General features: G+C 32.3%; 3 protein-coding genes across 3 annotated transcripts; all 3 read left to right on the plus strand.

Moving 5' to 3' along the window:
- The first annotated feature begins 2,370 nt into the window (after positions 1-2,370).
- Positions 2,371-5,139, plus strand: LOC122606020 (R-linalool synthase QH1, chloroplastic-like). Its single transcript, XM_043778989.1, has 7 exons — positions 2,371-2,598; positions 2,703-2,985; positions 3,082-3,475; positions 3,576-3,794; positions 3,889-4,030; positions 4,467-4,697; positions 4,834-5,139. Exons 1-7 carry the CDS (start codon positions 2,371-2,373, stop codon positions 5,137-5,139), a joined length of 1,803 nt encoding a protein of 600 aa, XP_043634924.1.
- A 3,269-nt stretch (positions 5,140-8,408) lies between these two features.
- On the plus strand, positions 8,409-10,509 carry LOC122606205 (parthenolide synthase-like). Its single transcript, XM_043779164.1, has 2 exons — positions 8,409-9,326; positions 9,882-10,509. Exons 1-2 carry the CDS (start codon positions 8,409-8,411, stop codon positions 10,503-10,505), a joined length of 1,542 nt encoding a protein of 513 aa, XP_043635099.1. The 3' UTR covers positions 10,506-10,509.
- An 8,703-nt stretch (positions 10,510-19,212) lies between these two features.
- On the plus strand, positions 19,213-21,771 carry LOC122604807 ((-)-beta-pinene synthase, chloroplastic-like). Its single transcript, XM_043777672.1, has 7 exons — positions 19,213-19,317; positions 19,461-19,740; positions 19,843-20,230; positions 20,535-20,753; positions 20,879-21,017; positions 21,143-21,373; positions 21,478-21,771. Exons 1-7 carry the CDS (start codon positions 19,213-19,215, stop codon positions 21,769-21,771), a joined length of 1,656 nt encoding a protein of 551 aa, XP_043633607.1.
- Positions 21,772-23,519: the final 1,748 nt, after the last annotated feature.

The following is a 23,519-nucleotide window of genomic DNA, read 5'->3' on the forward strand; positions in this document are numbered from 1 at the left end:
CCTAAAACTATAACAACTATATATATCAAAATTACAATTGTTAAATTTATAACAATTGAAAGAGAAACCATGATATATATCCAAACACCACAATCCCATAATTACTTAAAGACAATCGCCTGGTAAAAATCATAAAAACGGTTGAATTATTATCAATGGCATAATGTTATATCCATTATCAATGACAATAATGTTATTTCCTACTATTCCTTTTTATCATATTTTGACTATGTTTGACACAAGCTTTTCAAAAGCTTTTCAGGAGCTTTATCTTTTAATTTTAAACTAAAAGCTCATAAAATGTTAAAAGCTTTGTTTGGATTTAACTAGCTTTAGCTTTTATTTGAGAGAAAAAACTACAAAATAAAACGCTACTTTTATCAAATATACCCTTTGTATTTCAATCAAATCACCTGAGAAAATGACACATGAAGTATAATTGTAAATGAAGTAATTAAAATAATCAAGACTTCCTGAACAGAAAAAAAAGTGTTTCAAATATGTACGTATGTCCCAATTCTATTGGTGAATGTTGCCACTTTTATAGCTTACGATTGATACATATAAGATTTTGCTTCGATCTTTATCTAAAATAATTGATCGATAGTTGCAAAATGACAATTTGATAAGTTTTTAAATTGATAATGTAACTCTACACTTCAGTAAGATGTGTATATATCTGATATAGAAAATTAATATGATACATTCATATAAGATTTTGCTTCAATTTTCATGTATATGACGATATTTGCTTAAACTAACGAAAAATGTAGATGTGACTGATTCAATAGGTCTAGAAACATGCATGAAAATCAGGATTTGACACACATAACATGTGCCAAGGTCTATAACATAAAATTAATTTTTTTAATTTATAAAAAACTTATTTATAAAAGTAGCTAATTTGGGTTGTGTTGTGTAGCTGGAAGAGAATCTTTTTTCTAATAAAAGGGCAGGTTGAATTGGGTTGTAACTTGTAAGTGTGAATATATATAGCCTAATCCAGTAATTTGTTGTAGTAAGCATTTTACAGATTAATTTCTTAATTAGAAGAAATCATACATGTTTATTTAATATATGCAGGGGATGCCTGTGTTTCCCTACATGTGAAAAAAAAATGTTAGAAGGCTGTACTGAAATTCATAACTTAAAAAGAAGCATACAAATACATATATGTTTCGATCAGCGCACATGATTTCCTTTTTGTTTTTATTATATGCTCTTCTATATATGAACCACTTGGTCTTAAATCAAATGACCAGCTGGGGCTTTCTTTGAGGAACTGACGGAGGAGGGTGTTGGCTTAGAGATCTGGAATCGAATCTTGATTCCCTATAGTTTCGGACATTTACCTTTTGAGCGTATGGGCCTATGTGTTATCACTCACGTTCTACAGAAATGTACCCTTTCTAACTTCTAGTATACTGCCCGCCTTAGATGTCATTACTGATGTTCAGATCATTAATATCTAACATTTTCCGCTCAAAAAATCATAAACTAAGAAAAGATACGTAGATATATAATAATAAAAAAAGACAGTAGCTCCCTAAATCTACTCTTTGAGCTAATCATTTTCTAATTATCACTTCATTTCCCATGTTGAGAAGAAATCCCAAACATATTGTTTTAGATTTACGGGCGTGGAGCCCACTTTTTGTCGTGGCTAATTTCGTATTAAAATTTTTTTTTTGCTCATATAGGGACGACATGGCTAATTTCGTGGCCAAAATTTTTTGCTCCGACATTTATGCCTTTTGGCCACAACCAGTGGCGATCTTGATAATTCAAACACCCTGATTGAGCAAACAAAATATGCCCCTAACTTCTACTAAATTCAAGTATATAAACTTTTTTTTAATAAATTATAACTAGCATTGTAACGAAAAATTATACGGAGTATATGCATAATAAAATTATAATTGTAGAATTACATACCATAGTAGTTACTTATTTACCCGATGATTTGTGAACTCTCCTAGCATTCTTCATAACAAAATGGTTGATTAGCTATTCACAGTTTATGTTATTTAAGATTTTGTTTTAGATAACTATCATGAAGTCTTTTCTTAAGACCATTGTTGATCGTAAATAAGATTTTAATAACTCCAACTTAAAAAAACTTCTGATTAATTAGCATATTATACATGCATTATAATATATATATATATATAAATTTCAAAAATTTATGCCTCTTTAAAATTATGGCCCAGTCAGGAATCGGGTTTGCACACCCGTGGCCGAATCCTATTTATCTTGTAGTGAATGTATTATATATACCGCTATAAAAAAAAAGACAATATATAGTTCACTAATTATCATTTCCCAATTAAGCCATTCTCTTCTACTAATTACATCTACTTAGACAATTCAATGGCTTCAATCTACATTTCATGTCCGGGTATTGGATTTGCACGTCCTCGATCCCATGAAACAGGCAGGAGAAATATACAAGGGATCCGAAAACAACTGTATTCAACAAACCCAACAACCATGGCCGTAACTACTGATGATACATCCGTTTTGAGACGATCTGCAAACTACCCCCCTTCGTTGTGGTCGTATGATTTTCTGCAGTCACTGACTAACAACTACTATTTGGTAAGATGCCATTGCTCTTTCTGTAACATATTTTATAAAGTGGTGTCCTTGTGTTAAGTTAAAGGTAATTAATATTTAACTCTCTTTTGTGCATATATATATAGAGCGAAAAATATGAGACAAAATTAGATGGTTTAAAGGAACTAGTGAAGACAATGATATCGGAATGCAATGTGATGGAGGACACCTTGAGTACACTTGAATTAGTAGATGATTTGCAGAGACTTGGGATATCTTATCACTTCAAAGATGAAATAAGAAATGTATTGAAATCGGTGTACATGTGTTATTTTGATGGTCATGTTAACTACTGGAACAAATTAGATTTGAACCTCAAAGCTCTTGGCTTTAGACTCTTAAGACAACATGGCTATCGTATCCCTCAAGGTACGTACGGTAGTAGCACTTTAATTTATTACAACCTTTTATCGATTGTCTAGCTTGTTACGCATACGATTAATTGTATGTTTTTATGTTCTGAAGAAATATTTGAGGACATCAAGGATGAGACGGGAAACATCAAAGTCCATGTAGGCGATGACATTGTTGGGGTTCTCAACCTGTACGAGGCTTCTTTTTTTGCGGTAGTTGATGAAAATATATTGGATGAAATAAGAGAGTTCACAATCCAATGTCTCGAAAAGAAGTTAGAGCAGGATGACATCATCAATATTGGTAAACAAAGCAGTATGTCGATGTTGATAAGTCATGCCTTGGAACTTCCGTTGCTATGGAGGCCTCAAAGATTTGAACCAATATGGTTTATAGAAGCATACAAAAGAAGAAATGACATGAACCCATCCTTGTTGGAGCTTGCTGAATTGGACTTCAATATAGTGCAAGGGATTCACAGAGAAGATCTTAAGTACTCATCAAGGTATATATATATATATATTGTTTATATATGCTTATACTGCCTTCTAGCATTAATAACTGCATATATTACTAGTATAATCAAATACAACATTTTTATGTAGGTGGTGGGATAGTTTAGGGTGGCATAAGAAGTTCAGCTTTGCTAGGGACAGGTTGGTGGAGAGTTTCATGTGGGCTGTTGGTGCAAGTTACCAACCATCATTTAGTGTTCTAAGGAGAAACATCACCAAGCTTATTTCCCTAATAAACGTCATTGATGATGTTTATGATGTCTATGGTACTCTGGACGAACTCAAACAATTCACTGACGCTGTGAGAAGGTATACTAGCTAGGTGCTACCTAGCCAATTATGATGTTAATTTGCAAAATGATCAGTAGGAATATCATATATCTAATGATAGACGCTTGTTTAGATGGGATACCAATGCCATTGAAGAACTTCCGGATTACATGAAGATATGCTTCCTTGGATTCTATAATACCATCAATGAGATGGCATACAACACCTTATTGGCCAACCAAGAAATCCTTGTTTTACCATATGTCAAAAAAGTGGTGATGCATCTATACTTCATTACAAGAAAAATATTGATTAGTGACCATTTTGCTTAGTGACAACTAAAATTTAGACATAATAACCTTCTTTAGTTACCATTAAGAAAAAGTGGTCATTAAATTTGGTCACTAAGCAAAATCAGTGGCAAAAAATAACATTTTTTTTCTCTATACAAGATTAGGACGGACCTTTAGTGTCGAAAAGTGACAACTTAAAATTTGGTAACTAACCACAATAGTAGCCAAATTTTGATTGTTAGTGACAAAAATTTGATCACTAAACAAAATTATTGACCAAATATTTTTCGTCACTAATCAACATTTTTCTTGTTTTCTTTCGTGCAAAATAGGTTTTACTATAAGTTACTTTACTTTCTAAGCTTCCTTTTTGTCGGGATCAATGAAGGTTAATTAAACTTGTACATTGAAATTGCAGTGGGCAGATTATTGTGACGCGATCCTTTTGGAAGCACAATGGTTTCATAGTGGATATACCCCATCTCTCGACGAGTACTTGAAAAACTCATGTGTTACTATCTCTGTTCCGGCAATACTCTCAAATATATACCATATCACTTCAAGTGATCTTACAGGAGAGGCCTTGCAGAACATAGTGCACTGCTCGTCCATGATTCTACGTCTTGCTGATGATTTGGGAACATCCACGGTACGTCTATATATATAGATACTTTATCTTTATTTTTTTTTATTTTTTTCGTTTGGAGTGCTTAACGAGCTAGCCAATTGATGATAATATAACTTAGTAATCAATATGATCTTGTTTATTTGCTTAATTAAATTAGGCGGAGCTTGAGAGAGGTGATGTTCCGAAATCAATCCAATGCTACATGCATGAAACCGGTGCTTCTGAAGAAAAAGCCAGGGAGCATATAAAGAAGTTAATCATACAAACATGGAAAAAGTTAAATCAAGAAACAATGTCTGCTGCTGCTAAGTATGATCCGTCAGCTTCCGAAATATTTGTAGAATGTGCAACAAACCTTGGTAGGATGGGGCAGTTCACATACAAAGATACGGATGTATTTGGCACGCCAGATGATTTGTATAAATCTCATCAAATTTCTTTGCTTTTTACTCCTAAATCTTAGAGGCCGGATTAGCTAATATCAGAATGTCTACTTTGGTTCATATATTAATTGCGTGGTTGTATTTTCCAATTATTGTATCTAGCTATCTCTCTCCTACCATTATCACTTTGATCATATGTACGTACGTATTTTGTAATCTTCTTCCATGATGAATGATTTTCCAATCTTTCTTGTTTGTGCTTTTTTTGTGCTCCATCAATTTCAGATCATTATTAATAAATTATTGATTATTAATTACTCGTAGAAGAAATTATCAGAACTTGTCAACGTACAAATATATTACCCGGACCGGATACGACCCCTTAAATGGGCCTATCTATCTTGCTTGGGGCTGGTCTCGACCTGTTCGACTCAGAATAGAACTGACGCCCCTCGTCTAGCCGTCCAGTCGTCCCTGACTTTGAAATAAGAATCACATATCAAACTTTAATTTTAAGCTTGAGAAAATGATTTGAATGATAAAAAAGTTATTATATTTAATTAAGCTTAATGCAATATCATTTGCTAAATTACTAATTTCTCACGCTAGCTAATTAAGCCATATATTCTTTTTCCGAGCCCTGGCATAATTATGCATGAAAAGTGATGGTCCACGAATGCACAACTTATGTTTTAGTTAAGTAGACAAGAAAGGAAGTAAGCAAGTAAATAGTAAGAACAATGTAAAGTTCAATTGTAATATATCAATGCAAGGATAATCATATGTATCATTGATTAAACGATAAATACATAGTTGATCTTACACTTGTCTTACAAGAATACAAAAGAACAAAGATAATTGTTAAGTCTAGACACACAAGAAACACTTAAGCAATTATAAGTGACACACACTTTTGAGGTGGCAAAACGCACCCAATACAATGTGGTTGTGTTGTTTTATATAGAGGAAGACTTGGGGCAACACAGCCTGCTTTGATTGTGATTTGATGGTGGTTGTCGACTTCCTATTGGCTCATGGTACTTGAATCATGTGCCCATTGTCTTCTATACCAAATCGGGTAAGAGAGAGAGAGAACCCTTGCTTTAGTCCCAACATGTACATTTACCATTCAGGGTAAATTACAGTTGGTTAACCACCACGTGACCTTTTTGTCTTCATGTAGTTTGAATATTTCCCGCCAAGACAAACTTAGGTCAGCATGCATCCCGCTGAAGACGTCTCTTCATCTGCTGATGACTTGTTAGAGACTTGCTGATGACGTGTGTCAGTTTTCAAGTCTCCTTCAGCGAATCCCAGACTTAACAAAAAGGATAGGGAAAACAACGTACGTACGTGTAGGAGCCAGTGTCGTCCATTCTGGACATTGGCGTAGCCATAATTCACGTTGGAGGAGAACACGTATATGAATTTTTTTAATCTTATTGTACGTTTTCCAATTTGATTAATTGCGATGGAAAGATGAAATGTAATTGGAAAGCAATGACCTTGTATAATCATGAATTTATGTTTTTTACGTTTGTATACATGAACTAACACACTCATAAATTCACATTCTGGTGTTTAAATCATGTCTAATTGTCCTTTATAAAGTAGAGTTAAGTAGTTGTGAATATAGCCTTATCTCCCTCTATTTGTATTTATCTTTTTTTTCCCCTATCAAACCCATGAAAATGACACATGAAGAATAATTGTAAATAACGTTGATAAAATAATCAAAAACTTCCTGAAGAGGAAAAAAAGTGATCTAAATATGTATGTCCCAATATTATCTTTAAGATTCTGTTCGTGAATCTTGCCATTTTTTTGACGTGTGAGTGATACATATAAGATTTTGCTTCGATCTTTATCTAAAATAATTAATAAAAATAAATTAATTAATGCAAGAAGACAAGTTGAGATATATATATTTTTTAACACCTCATGATTATCCAGACTTTTATTTAATTTTTAAAAATTATGGAAATTTGTAATGTTTTCGCATGTGTCAAATTATATTAAATTAAAGGTATGTAAAATTTTATCCAAACTAACTAAAATGTGTGAAACTTTAAGAATCAATAATTTTAGGACTAGACTTTCATATGTAGTTTATCACAATTTTTTTTTTAACCTATGCATAATTATATGTTATAATAATTATATGTTATTGAATAACATAGACTCATATTCATAATAGGTTTGTTTTGGCTTCATTGTATATGCCATATACAATGATTCAATAGGCTATGGCATATACAATGATTCATTGAAGACCAATAGGCTATGACATATACAATGAAGCCCAAACAAACTTACTGTGAATATGTGTCTATAACACATAAATGTGTATAAGTTAACACTTTTGTCCACATTAATTATAACGAGCATGGTATCCGCGTTAGTGGTGAAACGGCGATGACAGTGGTGGCGGCATCTATTGGTGTAGGTAAAAGTATTTGATTTAAAGGGGTTAGTAAAGATATTTTATAATATAAATGACTAATGGTGTAATTTAATATTAAGAGTTGATGGTGATTTAATTATTAAGGGTATTTTGGTCAATTCGCATGTCCCATTTATGTAAACTTTCAACATAGGGGTTATAATTTTTATATAGTAATATAGAAGTATAGATATGTTGTGTAAACAAAAGTGATGTGAAAATTAAATACTAAGTCTACATCTAAAAGTTAGTTTATGAAAAGTCCACATTAACCATAATATGTAAGTATACGTTAACTATAATATGTAGAATCGCCGATTTCCACGACCAAATCTGGGGAAAAGTCGAATTTTTCATGGACCTCTCACAGATATTGGTCGACTTTAAAAGGCATTGGAAACATTTTCCCATGACCAATTTATAATTCTCACGACTTTAATATTAATAAAACAAAAGTGGTGTGACCTTTCATATTTATTTTTTTCACCACCTTTGTCCATTTTAATTTAGTTTTATACACCTAAGAACATAACAAACTTTTATAAATTGTTCACGCTAATTAAAAATGTAAATAGTTACGGTATGATTATTTGTAGTGTAAGGGTATCCTACCAAAATTTTTAATTTTGATTTTACTAATATACTCGTATTATATAGACATTTTTTTTTTTTTAACATACTATGTATCTTAATATTTCTAGTATAGATGTTCAGGAGTATTATTTGATAAATAATTTAATTCTTCTATAATATGTAACTATGTAAGGAGAGTGTGCGTAAATAAACTACTCGTAGTTCATGTTCGGTTCACTATAAATTGGAACGAATTGACCATTAATACTTTCATCCCCAAAACACAAATTAAGTTAATTAGGTCTAATTAATTTTCAAGAAAAATCCATAAACATGGATATTTTCACAATGCCTTCATGGTTATTTCTTTCAGCCATCCTGATATTGTTCCTTTTCAACATATTTCTATATGCTTTAACATCCATTAAGTCATCTATGAAGCTTAACCTTCCCCCAAGCCCTTTGAAGCTTCCGATAATCGGAAACTTACACCAACTACTTAGCAAACATCGTCATCAAGCCTTATGGCAACTCTCCCATAAATTCGGTCCCGTTATGCTTCTTCATTTCGGTGCCAAACCATACATCATAATATCATCGTCTGTCATGGCCGAAGAAGTCCTCAAGACGAAAGATCTCTTGTTTTGTACTCGGCCGTACTTCAAATCCACTAAAACACTAACTTACAACTATCTGGACATTGCCTTTTCGCCATACGATAATCATTGTAAGGAGATGCGGAAAGTATTTGTATCCGAATTATTGGGTCCTAAGAGAGCTGGATTATTTAATAATGTGACCGAGATGGAGATCGACGATCTTGTTCGTTCTTTATCCTTAAATTCACCTGGTACCGCGATCAACCTAGAGGAGAAGTTGTTAGCTCTTGTTTTTGGAATTGTGTGTAAGATTGCATTTGGTAAGAGCTACAAAAAAGAGTCATCTGGGGGTGTGGCATTAAAAAAGATGCTTGAAGAGGCTAAACATATGTTAGGTGGGTCCATTGGTGATCATTTCCCAATAATTGGGCCAATAGTCGACAAATTAAGCGGATGGAACCATAGGTTGGAGAAGTGTTTCTCAAATCTTGATCGCTATGCCCAAACGATTCTTGAAGAACACCTTGAAACAGGGGAATCGGAAATAAATGAACATGAAAAAGACTTTGTCCATGCATTGATCGACCTATCAACAAACACGAACACCGGTGAATCCCCCCTGACTAAAGACGACATGAAAGCCCTTATTATGGTAAAATCGTTATTATTATCTAATGTAATTTTGCTAACAACAACGCTAAGGCGTACTGTCAATAATATGCTCAAAAACATGGTACTTTACCTATAAAAAGCTTACTCTTAAAGTTTCTGACGAAAATTGAAAAAAACTAAATAAAAAAAATAGTTTTTTAAATAAAGAGAAAAGTATATAACTTGTCTTCAGCTACTATTGTAGGAAAAAAAAACTTTATTTTGGTTCATTATATGTAAGTTTGTCTCAAAACTGAACGAATGGTGTAAGAAATCGGCCGGATACTAACGTGACACCATCAAACATCTGATACGTGGCCCAATGAGAGACCACCACATCACCATTTAGCAGATTATTTACACGATTCGTTCAATTATATACAACGAACCAAAACAAAATTTATTTTCTGCAATAGTAGCTGATCAAAGACAAGTTACATGCACACACATATTTTTTTCCCTTAAATAAATGAAGGATTGCAAGATGTACAGCTGAATACATTTTGGAACATAGATCTGTAGACATTATTAACACTTAATCTGAATGAACTTGTAGGATGTACTTACAGGAGGAACGGACACGATTGTTGGGACGATGGTGTGGGCAATGGCCGAGATCGCTAGAAATCCTAGAGTCATGAACAAGCTACAAAAAGAGATACGAAGTTGCATTGGAATGAAACAAAAGGTCCGCACATCTGACATTACCAAGATGACATACTTGAAAATGGTTGTGAAGGAGACTCTAAGATTGCACCCAACTGCACCATTGTTGATCCCACGAGAATGCTTACAGCGTTGTAAACTTGGAGGTTACGACGTGTTGCCTGGAACGAGAGTCTTGGTCAACGCGTGGGGGATAGGCCGAGATCCTATAACCTGGGGAGATAACTCGTCCGAGTTCTATCCAGAGAGATTTAATGTTAATCTGGAAGGTGATTTTAGAGGTAGTAATTTTGATATGGTGCCCTTTGGAGGGGGGCGGAGAAGTTGCCCAGCGGTTAATCAAGCTACTACAATCACAGAGCTTACAATAGCAAACCTTTTTTACTGGTTTGATTGGGAAGTTCCTAATGGACTGAGAAATGAACAACTGGACATGGAAGAAGAGGGTTCCCTTGTTGTATTAAGAAGAAATGGTCTGTCTCTTGTTCCAAGGAACCACAATTGGCAACAATAATTTATCGATTTCAATAAAATTTACCCGTGTTCTACTATATTTTTTTAACTACAATATGTAATGAAGTAAAAGTCAAGTCGGAATATGAAGTTACTAAACTATGTATGAATATGGTTTCGCATATAGATTTTAAAAAAAAAGGTTATCTTGGATATAATTTAATACAGGGAATGGGAGCATGGGTCATTAATCTATCTATAGTTTATATAAAGATGTAACTATAGTCATATATGTCATGAAACCTGCTGTGATTAATTTATCATAATAAAAGTATAAAGCGTTTTAAGTAGGTTGAACCAAAAAGGGACATATTCAACCCAAAAAATGTGTTTCCCCTTATGCTCATTGATTAAGCACCAGCTAGCTAGATCCCTTTTTGGATAATTAAGATGGTTTTTTGGATGCAATAGAACTGGGTGTAACCGAAACTAACAAGGCGAACCAGGTGGACCGGTGTGAACCCAGGTCAAACAGTCCATTTTTCCTTAATACCCAAAATGGTGTTAATGAAAAAAATAATTACCAAAATGGTGTATTTTTAAAAATATTTATTAAAATAGTGTTTTTTTAAAAAAATATTTCCTAAAATGGTGTTTTATAACTTTTGTATCATTTGTGTATACACTAAATTGTACTTATTTCGTCAACTCTAAGATCATTAAAACTTAATAAAAGTTTGAAACTTTTATTTAACCCTTTTAGTAATATTACTTTAAGACTTATTATATTTTAGAACAAGAATGAAAAATGAAAAATAATCTGAAACCTCATAAGTCCATAAGCACACCCGACTACTTCTTTAATGACTTACATTTATTACTTCCTAGCTTTCCTTTTCTTGTTATAAGAACAACCATCACCCTCAAACTAACACTTTACATTTGATTTCTCAAACTTCAACTAGTTTGTTTATTTATTAATATTTTCATGAAGATGAAATTGATACAATATAATGAATTAAAATATAACTAAAATTATATGTTCAGTTGTTCACTTTTGCTCTAATATATGAACTTATGAAGTACTCGTAGTTGTTATGACTAAGCATGCTAGAATGATTATAAGCTGTCACGGTTATATATATCGTTGGAAGTCGGTTTAGGGGGTGATTAAGCAATGAGATCAAATTTATCACATGACAATATTTCATTTGTAAGGCTACTATTATAATTAAATTTCAACGAGATGGCGAGATGGTAGGGGTGATATGTCATAGAGTGTGATAGCCAAATGTCTTAGCTCTACGGTCTCCGCCCTCGGATTTAAAAGTTCGTCGAAAGTATATCGAAAGTTGTAGGACATTGATATATGATACATCATGCATTATCATGTGTACATTATGTTGAAATTATAAGTTGAAAGTGAAACCTTATTTACTTTATAATATACTACAGATATTGAATGTTATGTTTTGTAGCTAAACAATTTAACAATACTTCCATTTTGATTTTCCATACCCTGCTTAGAATAATATTATATTTATATAAATGTTTTAAACCCCAAATACTAACGGCATAAGTAAATTTATATTCATACGACTTTATTAAGATTGTTTATAATTTTCTAATTTTATTTAAAATATTAGCATATAAATTTTAATATGTTACATAGATAGATATAGTTAATTTGGTTTCAAGCTTTTAAGTTTTAGTGATCTAATGAAAAAAATAAAACAAATACAATTTAGTTTATAGGCAAAATGATACAAAAGTTATAAAAACACCATTTTAGTAAATAATTTTTATAAAAACACCATTTTTTTTGTAAATATTTTTAAGAGTATACCATTTTAGTAATTATTTTTTACATGTACACTATTTTGGGTATTAAGTCTTTTTGTTAATTGACCCCTTTTTTTATCAACTAATAAAAATGTCTTAAAAGGAAAGAAAGAAATGATTCACAATCACAAAATTGAGTTATATATTCCTTAGGTTTTTATCTATATCTATACTTCCTCTATATATAATGACTTTTTCACTTTTAGTTTTTAAGCATTTTTTTCAGTATTCTCATAATACTCCATATACCTCATTCTCTCTAATCAACTAATCATTACACGTTATCATCGACTTTCAATTCTATCACCCTCCTCCGCAGCCCTCTTTCTCCACTACCTTTCTCGATCTCCACCATCGTCTTCTTTTTATATTATTCTCACCTTCTAACCACCGCAACGCACAAATACTATGTTCATTTACAAAAATATCTAATAGCCGCTACTAGCAGAAATTCCTGCCAAACAAACTACTAGCCGACTTAAAATGTTAGTAATTTTAAATTATTAATAGTTTGACATTTTATTCATTTTTTATTTATCTTACACAATATGCAATATGTAACACCAATCGTGTTCTTTATTGATACATAAAACCTATAGTGGGTTTGAGTTGTCATCCCGAAAAAAAGCCTTTTTAGTTGTAGTTGGGTCGATGATAGACGATTACGGTGGCGGTAGCGGTGACGGATGAGGATGTGTATATGTGATAGGTAAAAATGTGTTGTTGGCTTTGTTAATTTAAAACTATGAACGTCGTAATTATATTTTGATGAATAATTGTTTACTGTCATTCGAGTTAAGGTAAGTATGATATAAAACTATGACCGTTAAGAGTACATGAAATAACATATATACTTCTAGTAGCATCTAACTTATATACTACTAAAACAAGTTTGTAAAATAAATTATTCCTTATCCTTCAGTTATTTTACACGTATAATACTGTTTGAAAGTATTAACGGTACTAAAAGGATATAGATTATACCCATATACAATGTCAACTTCATCAAAAGTTATATATGATCGAGATATTTTGAGACCACCTTTTATTTTAGGACCAACTAGGACCATTGATTTTTGTACATCATCATTATCTACTACGATATACAATATTTTTTTGTAAAAACACTAAGACTTTCCGGCGACGGGCTCACCAGAAAATCATGTGTAAGTTAACTTACACATGATTTTTCTGTGGGTCCGTCGTTGGAAAGTCTTAGTGTTTTTACAAAAAAGTCTTGTATATCGTAGTAGATGATGATGGTGGTGTGTAAGTTACGAAAATCAATGGTCTTTTTTGGACTTTTTTTAGTTGGTCTCAAATTATCTTTCCCATATATATATATATATATATATATATATTAAAACAATAGTTATCCTAGCATTTTAAAGTCTTCTACAATTTAAAGCTATTTTTAAAAATTGCCACATAGGTATTTATCCTATGTGACATCTCTATATTTTTTTACAATATATAAATCTACAAATGTATATAAATATTAAAACAATAGTTATCCTAACATCTTAAAGCCTTAAAGCTATTTTTAAAAATTGCCACAGGTATTTATCTTATGTGGCATCTCTATATTTTTTTACAATATATAAATCTACAAAATTATATTATCTAAAACTATTAAATTAAATAAAAATAAAATCTATATATAAACAAAATCTTACAAAAATAAAAGTAAAAAATCACATTCTATATCATAATAGAAATCGTATGAATTTAAAATCTATTTTTAAAATTGGAAAATATTTGGTTTTCAAATTATTTATTTCTTAATTTTACTAATTAATATAACCAATATTATATATCACATTGTAATATAGTTTTTTATCCTTTTCGTGGTGGTAATTCTACGTTTTATAAAAACTATTATCAATTACTAGGTGAATTCAACATAATTTGAATCACAGGTTTGTTCTTTGTAATCTAATTATAATTTGAATTTGGTTTCCAACTATACCTAATTATAGCTTTTCAACTTTTATGAATTTTATTATTTGATGAAGTAAGTTTTATGAAACTATTTTTTTTTTAAAGAGTGTGATGAAATTCTAATAAGTCACATATCACTTTGCAAAAAATAAAAGATTGTTATGATTTTACATTATATTTACATTTTAACTTCATTTTATGTTCATTAGTATTGCATGAAGTATAATATGTGATAGTTAATATGAATATTTGATAAAGTATGTTTTTATATAAATGCAAAGATTTTCATAAATAATAAGATTTATATTTTGAATTTATCTATTTCAATAAATGTAAAAATTTCCATTTAATGATAATATAGATTTATATGTACATGCTTAAATAATGTATAGTTGTTAAAAGTTATTATAAATATTCATATAACTAAAACAACATTTTTAAATAACCGCACATCGTGCGGGTAAAAGAGCTAGTATATATATATATATATATTTACCTAATTACTTGAAAAGTATTGAAACTTGTACAAAATAACTTTATTATTATTGTTCAATCAAAAAATGCATCCTCTAACTTAATATTTCCACCGTATTTACCCTTAATATTTCCACCTCATTTATTAATATCCAACCCCACTAATACCAAATCACTTCAACTCCACTCCCAACACGTTGGCCCTCCTATTTCTCTAAAAGCAAAAAAACAAAAACCCATACAATAAACAAATTACAAAAAAAATAAAAAGTAAAAAAAAACAGATAGCCCAAGAAAAGAAAGGAGTCAAACTAGGGATGCAATTGGGAGTGAAACCGGGATACAATTGGGAGTCAAACTATGGATGCAATTGAGAATCAGACTGGTAATGTTGGGGTTGTGAGTCAAACTAGAGATGCAATTGGTTGTCAAACTGGTAATGTTGGGGTTTTCAACGTCATAATCAAAATGTACCATCTAATTCAACATCCAGGATGGATTGTATGTAGATAGGGTGGTGGGTCCAACATTGAAGAGTGGTAACTTTGTCATTGGATCTTGTACTGCAACATTGCAATCTGGTATGGCGGGTGGTTAGTGTTAGGTGTAATTTCTTGGGTTGAAAGGTAATAAAATTGTTTTATTTACATAATGTAATTCTTTTGTCAGGACATCCTTCTACCATCCTTTTACTTGTATGACCTTATGACCTATCTCCCTCAATGACTTATCACCCCCACTAGCTTTGGTTTATGAATATCATATCCTTAAGGGCGAAGCCCGCTTCGAATCATAATTTTTATTCAACCTACACATGTGTAAGTTATGTGTAAGTACCAAAAAGAAACCAAAAATTAAAAAGTCGTCAAAAGTATATCAAATTGGATCTCTAATGGAACAGGACAAAATTTTAAGACTACCCATGTTTTTTGTTTCGTCTAACGATTTATGGTTTGTGATTTAAAACATTTTGAATGATTTGGATGAATTTCCATATTTAATTGAAGAGAGAGAAAGAATGTGTGGTCAATAATTATTTTTGAGTTTTTTTTTATTAGTTCTCAAAATAACTCATCCCTAATATTATAGATTGATTTTCGATTTTGCTTACAAACACTTCTTAATTTGAAGAAAAAGAATATGGCATTAGCTTAGGTTTATTTCATGGTGGGGTGGGTGGCGTTTGCTTTTTAAGTAACAAATAATAAGTCTTGTAAATTGTTATATAACAAATTTATTCAAGGTGGCAATTGTTTTCTAAGTAACCTAGACCCAGAAAAAACATTTTTGTCAAGTTTATTCTCACAGAGGATTTTTTTTTATTGAACCCAAAAAAACCATTTTGTACATGTTTTAACTAGATTATTTTTCCACGTAATATGCGCGATGAACGTATAGAAAAGACATGTTAAAGTATAACTGAAGCGTGCATGGTTTTATAATATTTTTTCACCTTGTTTTTTTTCCATCTTTTATTTTTAATAAAAAGAAATTTGAAAAAGAAATTAAAAAAAAAACATACATGTTTAGTTATATACATTATACATGTGTAAATTGAATACCTTACATATTTGTAAGATATATACACACATGAAAATAAACAAATGAAATTTATACATGTGTAAGGAATTTATTGGCTTGTAGCTTGTAATTTTTATTGACATGGATGATTTATACGGGTGAAACCTCAGTCGCAAGACAATTAATTAATGAAGGGATTTGGGTCTGGTAACCTCATGTTCGAATCTTGGAGGAGACAAGGGTTACCTCTTTTAGTCTTGTGCCTTCGGGCGGATTAGTGTGAGGTTTTCCTCTCATCAAGTATTCACTATTGGCATTTTTACTACGAAAGAGCTCTCTAACGCGGGCCCAGTTAAATCAACGTATGCTAGACCTTTCGCTGTCGAATCGCGACACAAAATTTCAAGCGAAATTCATTTTTTTTAATAAAGTATGATCTGGACGAAGTATATCATAGTAAATACTTGTTAGTGATATATCTTTTGCTATAATTTTTTTTTTCTATAATACTTCTCCTACTATTCTTATATACAATGAATTATTTATTCATATGGACTATAATTAATGTGATATTTATCATATGTATTTTGATATTTATTTACGTATAATTGATCTGAAAAATAATGTTGTATAATCATTTATTAATTAAAATAATTTATTAAATGAATTAATTTTTAAATTTATTAAATATCTACCAAAAAGTACTACAAGTAAAACTTATCTCTTAATTTAAAATCACATATATAATAAATTAATTAAAGTACCACATATAATATGTAACTTTTATATATGGTATTAATTAATATTTAAAAACATATGTTGATTTTAAATAAGGTACATGATGTCATCCATTTGATCTAAGGTCACAATTCAATATATTTTTTTTCATATAAGGGTTTAGGCTTTTTCAAAAAATATTTACATGCCCTCTTTTATAATTATTGGTAGATGGTAGATACTTCCAAGCAATTAGCCTTTTTATTTTATACAAACAAACCCACATAGAGATTACAATGGACTGGGTTAAGATAGTTATGGACTTGTTTATAAAATTGGATATCAACCCCATCGGTCTACATTTACCATAAACTATCTCCTTCATCGGTTTTTTCACGACGATCGGTAGGGATGAGATTGGTCCTGAACCCGGTCCGAACTGGCCCAGACCGAGAAAGACCGAAGACCAAATATACTAAAACTCAAAACCAAGGCCCGACCCGATTGGCTTCCGTTCCGGTGGGTCCCGGGTTATTCTGGTTTGGTCTTGGGTTATAACCATTGGGCCTGATTTTACACTAATATATATAAGAACAAATTATACAATAATCAAATATTAAAACAAACATATAATACAAGAACAATATACACTTGGCTAAAAATAACAATATACATTCGAACAGTATATATATATATATATATATATATATATTACATACACACATGGTAAGAGAGAAGAAGTAGAAGATAAAATATAACAATATACCGTTGATGACAAATTATTGTAGTAGGATTTTCAAAAAAGAATAAAGAAGATGGTTATTTAGAGTTGGAACTTGGGAGCAATAGGTTTTTTTTTTCTTTAGGCGTGCATACATGTGTGATTAAAAGAGAAAGAATGAACGTTTGGTTTTCCAACAAAATATACAATCTATTTTTTCTTTTATAATTAGAAACCGGTCTAGGTTCATATTTTTTTAATTAGTCTCCAAGTCCATATTAATGAAAAACCCGACTTGGCTGCCCAATAACCCAGTTAAGGCCGAAAGATTGAAGAGGCAAATGTCGGGTCACTTCTGAGTTTCGGGTTTTTTTTAAGTTTAAACCGAACTGATCTGAGAACAGAAAATCTCCATATACTTAACCCCAATACCGGACCAATTGGCATCTGGGCCGGGCTAGATTTGGTCGAGCTTGGGCCGGTTTTCGGGTTTCATGGCCAAAATCTCATCCTTTTAACTATTGGGGATCCCCATTTTGTTATTATATGCAAACACAAATAATCAGGCACACTCAATTAAGATTTGAAGATCTTGCCTTTATATATAAATAATTAACAAAACAGAATGAAAACAATTTTGTATGTATAAACTGGTCAATTGGATAACTATTTTAACATTTTTCTTGATAAGCTCACGTGTTTAAATTAAGCTCATGACAACTATTTTTATTGATAAGCTTTTCCAATTAGCCCTTGACATAAACGAGATTTTGAAGCATTTGGCAACATCCTACTCGAATCTAGTATTCAAAAATATACCAACTAAAATATGTAAAAGTGAAAAAGCAAATATGTTATCTATAATATGACTCGATTAAAGAATTTGTCTTGCACACATTAAATTATTCCAGATGTTTCAATTAACAGAACTTATATTATCTTATTATCATGAAACTAACAGTAATATTTGTGTAGTCATGCATCGCACGCCCAGCCGTAAATTTAAGCAGAAGCAAAAGTTCTCCTAGGGTAATTTCAGGCCAAAATTATGACCTACCATAAATTCACAGCAGGTGACCATATTTTTATCCCCAAAGTAAATTAAAAATATTGAGACTTTTGTTTGGTTTAATGAATTTTGTAACACTTAGACTATTAGGAGTCGAGGCATTTCCTGAGTTCCCACCATACACTACTAGGTTGACAAGGCTTTTTAAGAAAAAACAAAGGGCTACTCCCCCTGATAGTCATAGTTAATTAATACATATGTAGTAGCCTAATTATGTCAAATGGTATACGTATTTGTGTACAACCATGTAATAAAATGGTCGAACATTTAAGGCGTCACAATTTGGTATAGTAAAGTAGATTAGTATATATATAACCAAGTCATTCTTTTGTTAAGTCATCCTTTTGTTCTGCATAATTTACAATAATGGCTTCAATTTTCATTGCAAGTTCAAGTCTTTGCTTTACTACCCCTTATCATTGTACAAGGAGAAGAAATATGGCATGGTTTCAAAATCCGTCATATTCAAGACAAGTAACAAAAATGGCAGCTGTAACTTCAGATGCACCCATTGTTAGACGATCAGCAAACTATCCCCCTTCCGAATGGTCATACGATTTTCTACAGTCACTGGCTGGAAACTATGTGGTTCGTTATTCTTAATTTCGCTAATTAACCTCACTTCACCTATTAGCTCGTTATATCATTTGTTAATAACTTTCTCTACCCTGAATATTGGTTGACTTCACAGAAAATTACATAGGTGTAATTATTTGTTTTCATATATATAGGCTCAAAATACCAAAAGAACATCAGACACCCTAAAAGAAAAAGTGAGGTCAATGATTTCTGTAGACACCGCAGTGAAGAAGCCCTTGAGTGCACTTGAATTAATCGATGATTTGCAAAGGCTTGGAGTATCTTATCATTTCAAGGATGAAATAAGCAGGGTGTTGAACACGATATACACTTGCCACTATGAAGCCCATGAAAAGTGGGAAAAAATGGATCTTAACCTTAGAGCTCTTGGCTTTAGACTCTTGAGACAACATGGCTATCATATACCTCAAGGTTGTTGTTGTTAATTAGTTATTGCTGGATTTTTTACTTTCTTTCCAGAAATTAACTTATACAAATTTGTGAAACTAAACAATGAAATACTATTTTGTGAAGAGATATTCAAGGACATCATGGATGAGGCTGGAAATATCAAGTCACATATACGTGAGGACACTGTGGCAATGCTTAACTTGTATGAAGCTTCATTTTATGCTATAGATGATGAAGATATGTTAGACGAAGCAAGGAAGTTCACAACCAAATGTCTCGAAGAGGCAGTAGAGATGTACGGCGACGTTGCTAATCAAAGTCCGTTGTTGTTGTTGGTCAGTCATGCCTTGGAGCTTCCATTGCTTTGGAGGGTCCCAAGGTTTGAGTCAATCTGGTTTATAGAAGCATATAAGGGGAGAAATGACAAGATACCATTTTTGTCTGTACTTTCTGAACTGGATTACAACATTGTGCAAGGAATTCACCAAGAAGATCTCAAGTCCTTATCAAGGTGTGTTCTTTATGTCTTATTTAGAACAACATAGTATTATGTCTTTTATGGAAATTAATCATTTGTCTAAATTAAATACGGAGTAATACTGAATAAAATATCAGTAGTGTGGACATACAACTATACTAATGAATACATAGCCATCAAGTTGAGACCAAATTTATTTTTATCTCTCTAGCTAGCTAGCTACCTTATTATTCTGATAATTAAAGTCACACACACACACACATAGGGTAAGGTTAATCTGAGAACTATTCACATATGAACATATGTAATTTCAAGTGTGTATATATATATGGTGTAGGTGGTGGGTTGGTCTACAATGGGACAGGAAGCTCACCTTTGCTCGAGACCGGATGGTGGAGAGTTTTATGTGGGCAGTTGGTGGAAACCACGAACCATCATTTGATCTTCTAAGGAGTCACGTCACAAAGAGTATTTCCATGGTAAACGTCATAGACGATATTTATGATGTGTATGGTACACTAGAGGAACTCGAGCAGTTCACTCAAGTTGTGAGAAGGTTGGTGCTATTTATATAGTTTTGGATGGAGTAGGAAAACTTACTTACTAGACATAGATCCAGTTTTAATTTTATTTTTTTGTAACGTTTCTAATATGAAGTTCCAATAAATGGATTATTATTAGTTGGGACATAAATGCAGCTGAAGGACTTCCTGATTACATGAAGACATGTTTTCTAGGATTCTACAACACCATCAATGAGATGGCATACAACACCTTGACAAACAAAGACTCTTTTGTTATACCTTCTGTGAAACAAGCGGTACGACGACATATGATCTACTTTCCCAAGTTTTGTCCAATTGATAAAATTTCGATAACCATATATGATTACGATTTTTCTTGATTCAAAAGAAAAAACTTGAATTTTTAATTTTTACATTGCAGTGGACAGAATACTGTGAGGCAAACCTCAGAGAGGCACAATGGTATAACAGTGGATACACCCCAACACTTGAAGAGTACTTGAACAACTCGCGAATTACTGTTGCGGTTCCCGTAATAGTCTTAGGTGCTTATTTCTTGGATTCAAATAAAATTGTTGGAGAGGCCTTGCAGAATGTAATATGCTGGTCGGCTATTGTTCTACGCCTTGCTGATGACCTGGGTACCTCATCGGTAAGGAGAAGTTATCTCCATTAATTGTTCATATGATTTGTGCACATATATATATATATAACAAAAAAAATATAAACATTATGTATCGTTTATGTTATAACTAGGCGGAGCGTGAAAGAGGTGATGTTCCAAAAGCAGTCGAGTGTTACATGCATGAAACTGGTGTTTCGGAAAAAGAAGCCAGGACACATATAAAGAAGTTGATCATAGAGGCTTATAAGAAGATAAACAGAGAAAGAATGGCTTGCAAATCTCCATCTATGCAGGTATTTATGGAATGTGCATCAAATCTTGGTCGAATGGGGCAATTTACATACGAGCGTGGGGATATATTTGGCACGCCAGATGATTTATATAAACGTCACCAAGTTTCATTACTTTTTGAACCTAAACCTTAGGGGATCATTGTGTTGATCGGTTATCTATATGTTTTTAAACTTGTAATTAACCAAAGAATAAATGATTAAAGTTTCATCATTTATTCGCTTTATTAAGATGTGTTTGGACCTATCTAGGGATATGCACGGGTCAAAACCCGGCCCGAACCGGCATAACCCGTGACCCGAAATTGCAAGAAAAACGGAACCGAAACCCGGCCCGTTAACCTCCCGGGCGGGTCGGTTCGGGTTCGGGTTTTAGCGGGTCGGGTCCGGTTAAACCGGGTAGACCCGTTTTTTCCACCTAAAATTATATAAATAGCACACCAATCAAATTATATATATAGAATCATAGAGGAGAAGGTTTACAAAGAAGCCAAAATGAAGTAGCAGCAGAAGCATGTATCATATCAGTATGTTACATATCGAACAGAGCAATTGATAGAGTGTGATGTTGACTGTAGATGAGCCGCCGGTCGTGTTGCCATGGTGACGAGGTAGTGTTTGTGCTAGTGCTTTGATTCGTGCATCTCTTTTCTTTTCAAGATATAATGAATAATGAGAAAAGGTGTAAGTATATATATTTTATATCTATATGTAAAAGATGGGGTAGTGTAAATCAGATAACTTTCAAAAAGAAAGTGTAAATCAGATACTATTAAAAAATTGTTGTATGGTCATGTCATGTCTATCCAGTGTCCCCACTCACCACTTCTTTAGTTTATTATTTATTTAATTTTATTTAATACAAAATATATAATAAATTACGTATGGAATTTCAAAGCTTGTGTGTGTACACTTTTCAAGACAAAATTGACCACTTCCAATACATGTGCTTTATTGAGTTTTTCACCATTTACCCTCCACCTCCAAAACTCCATTGTTACAGATTATATACGAACGCATATACATACATAATATGAAGTTAACCCACATATATATATATATATATAATTATGAAGTATGTCATGGTTTTGACGGGTTAAACCGGCAACCCGCGGTTTTTGACCCGGACCCACTAAACCACTAATATACTGAACCGTGACCCGACCCGTCTGGTGTCCGGGCTGGTCGGTTCGGATCGAGTACGGGCGGTTTTGTTGCGGGTCACGGGTTTACGGGTTGTTTGCTCACCCCTAGACCTATCTATACTTCTATACTTATTATAGCCCATATTGAAAATTTATAAAAATGGGACATGCAAATTGACCAAAATACCCTTAATTAATTAAATCACCATCAATCCTTAATATTAAATTACATTATTAGTCCATATATTATAAAATATCTCGACTAACCCCCTTTAAATCAAATACCTTACCTACACCAATTGATGCCGCAACCACCGTCACCATCCGTCGCCGCCATCACACAATCGTCATCGCCAGCTCGCCGCCGCATTGCGCGGGTACCATGCATTTGTTTTGAAATCAAGTAATTATACATCTGGTGTTAAATGATATGATATATCGTATGATTATTGTTCTGCTTATTTTTATCTATCAATACTATAACACTACAACACGATAAATGTACATTCTGGTTTCATATCGTTAAAACAGAATATATGGGATAGTGATCACAACAATGTGACTAAATCATGAGCACCCTTTAAATCGATGTGTTGAGCAATGGTTTGGTCATAACAAGGAGAGTGGTCTTTGGAATCACCTGCAACATAGTATCTCATGGGGAACCAATGAGCTCAGTTACAACTCTACAACCTGATGTGGGGAAAACTTTCTACAACGTAAAAATGTAAAATCATA

This window comes from Erigeron canadensis, chromosome 6 (genome assembly GCF_010389155.1).
Source record: "Erigeron canadensis isolate Cc75 chromosome 6, C_canadensis_v1, whole genome shotgun sequence".
NCBI classification, from domain to species: Eukaryota; Viridiplantae; Streptophyta; class Magnoliopsida; order Asterales; family Asteraceae; genus Erigeron; species Erigeron canadensis.

Bases quoted from the DNA above. Each gene is read 5' to 3' on its own strand.
- LOC122606020 (XM_043778989.1), top strand. From the start codon at position 2,371: ATGGCTTCAATCTACATTTCATGTCCGGGTATTGGATTTGCACGTCCT. The intron at 2,986-3,081 runs GTACGTACGGTA...TATGTTCTGAAG, and splicing joins TGGCTATCGTATCCCTCAAG to AAATATTTGAGGACATCAAG. The intron at 4,698-4,833 runs GTACGTCTATAT...TAATTAAATTAG, and splicing joins ATGATTTGGGAACATCCACG to GCGGAGCTTGAGAGAGGTGA.
- LOC122606205 (XM_043779164.1), top strand. From the start codon at position 8,409: ATGGATATTTTCACAATGCCTTCATGGTTATTTCTTTCAGCCATCCTG. The intron at 9,327-9,881 runs GTAAAATCGTTA...ATGAACTTGTAG, and splicing joins ACATGAAAGCCCTTATTATG to GATGTACTTACAGGAGGAAC.
- LOC122604807 (XM_043777672.1), top strand. From the start codon at position 19,213: ATGGCAGCTGTAACTTCAGATGCACCCATTGTTAGACGATCAGCAAAC. The intron at 19,741-19,842 runs GTTGTTGTTGTT...TATTTTGTGAAG, and splicing joins TGGCTATCATATACCTCAAG to AGATATTCAAGGACATCATG. The intron at 21,374-21,477 runs GTAAGGAGAAGT...TGTTATAACTAG, and splicing joins ATGACCTGGGTACCTCATCG to GCGGAGCGTGAAAGAGGTGA.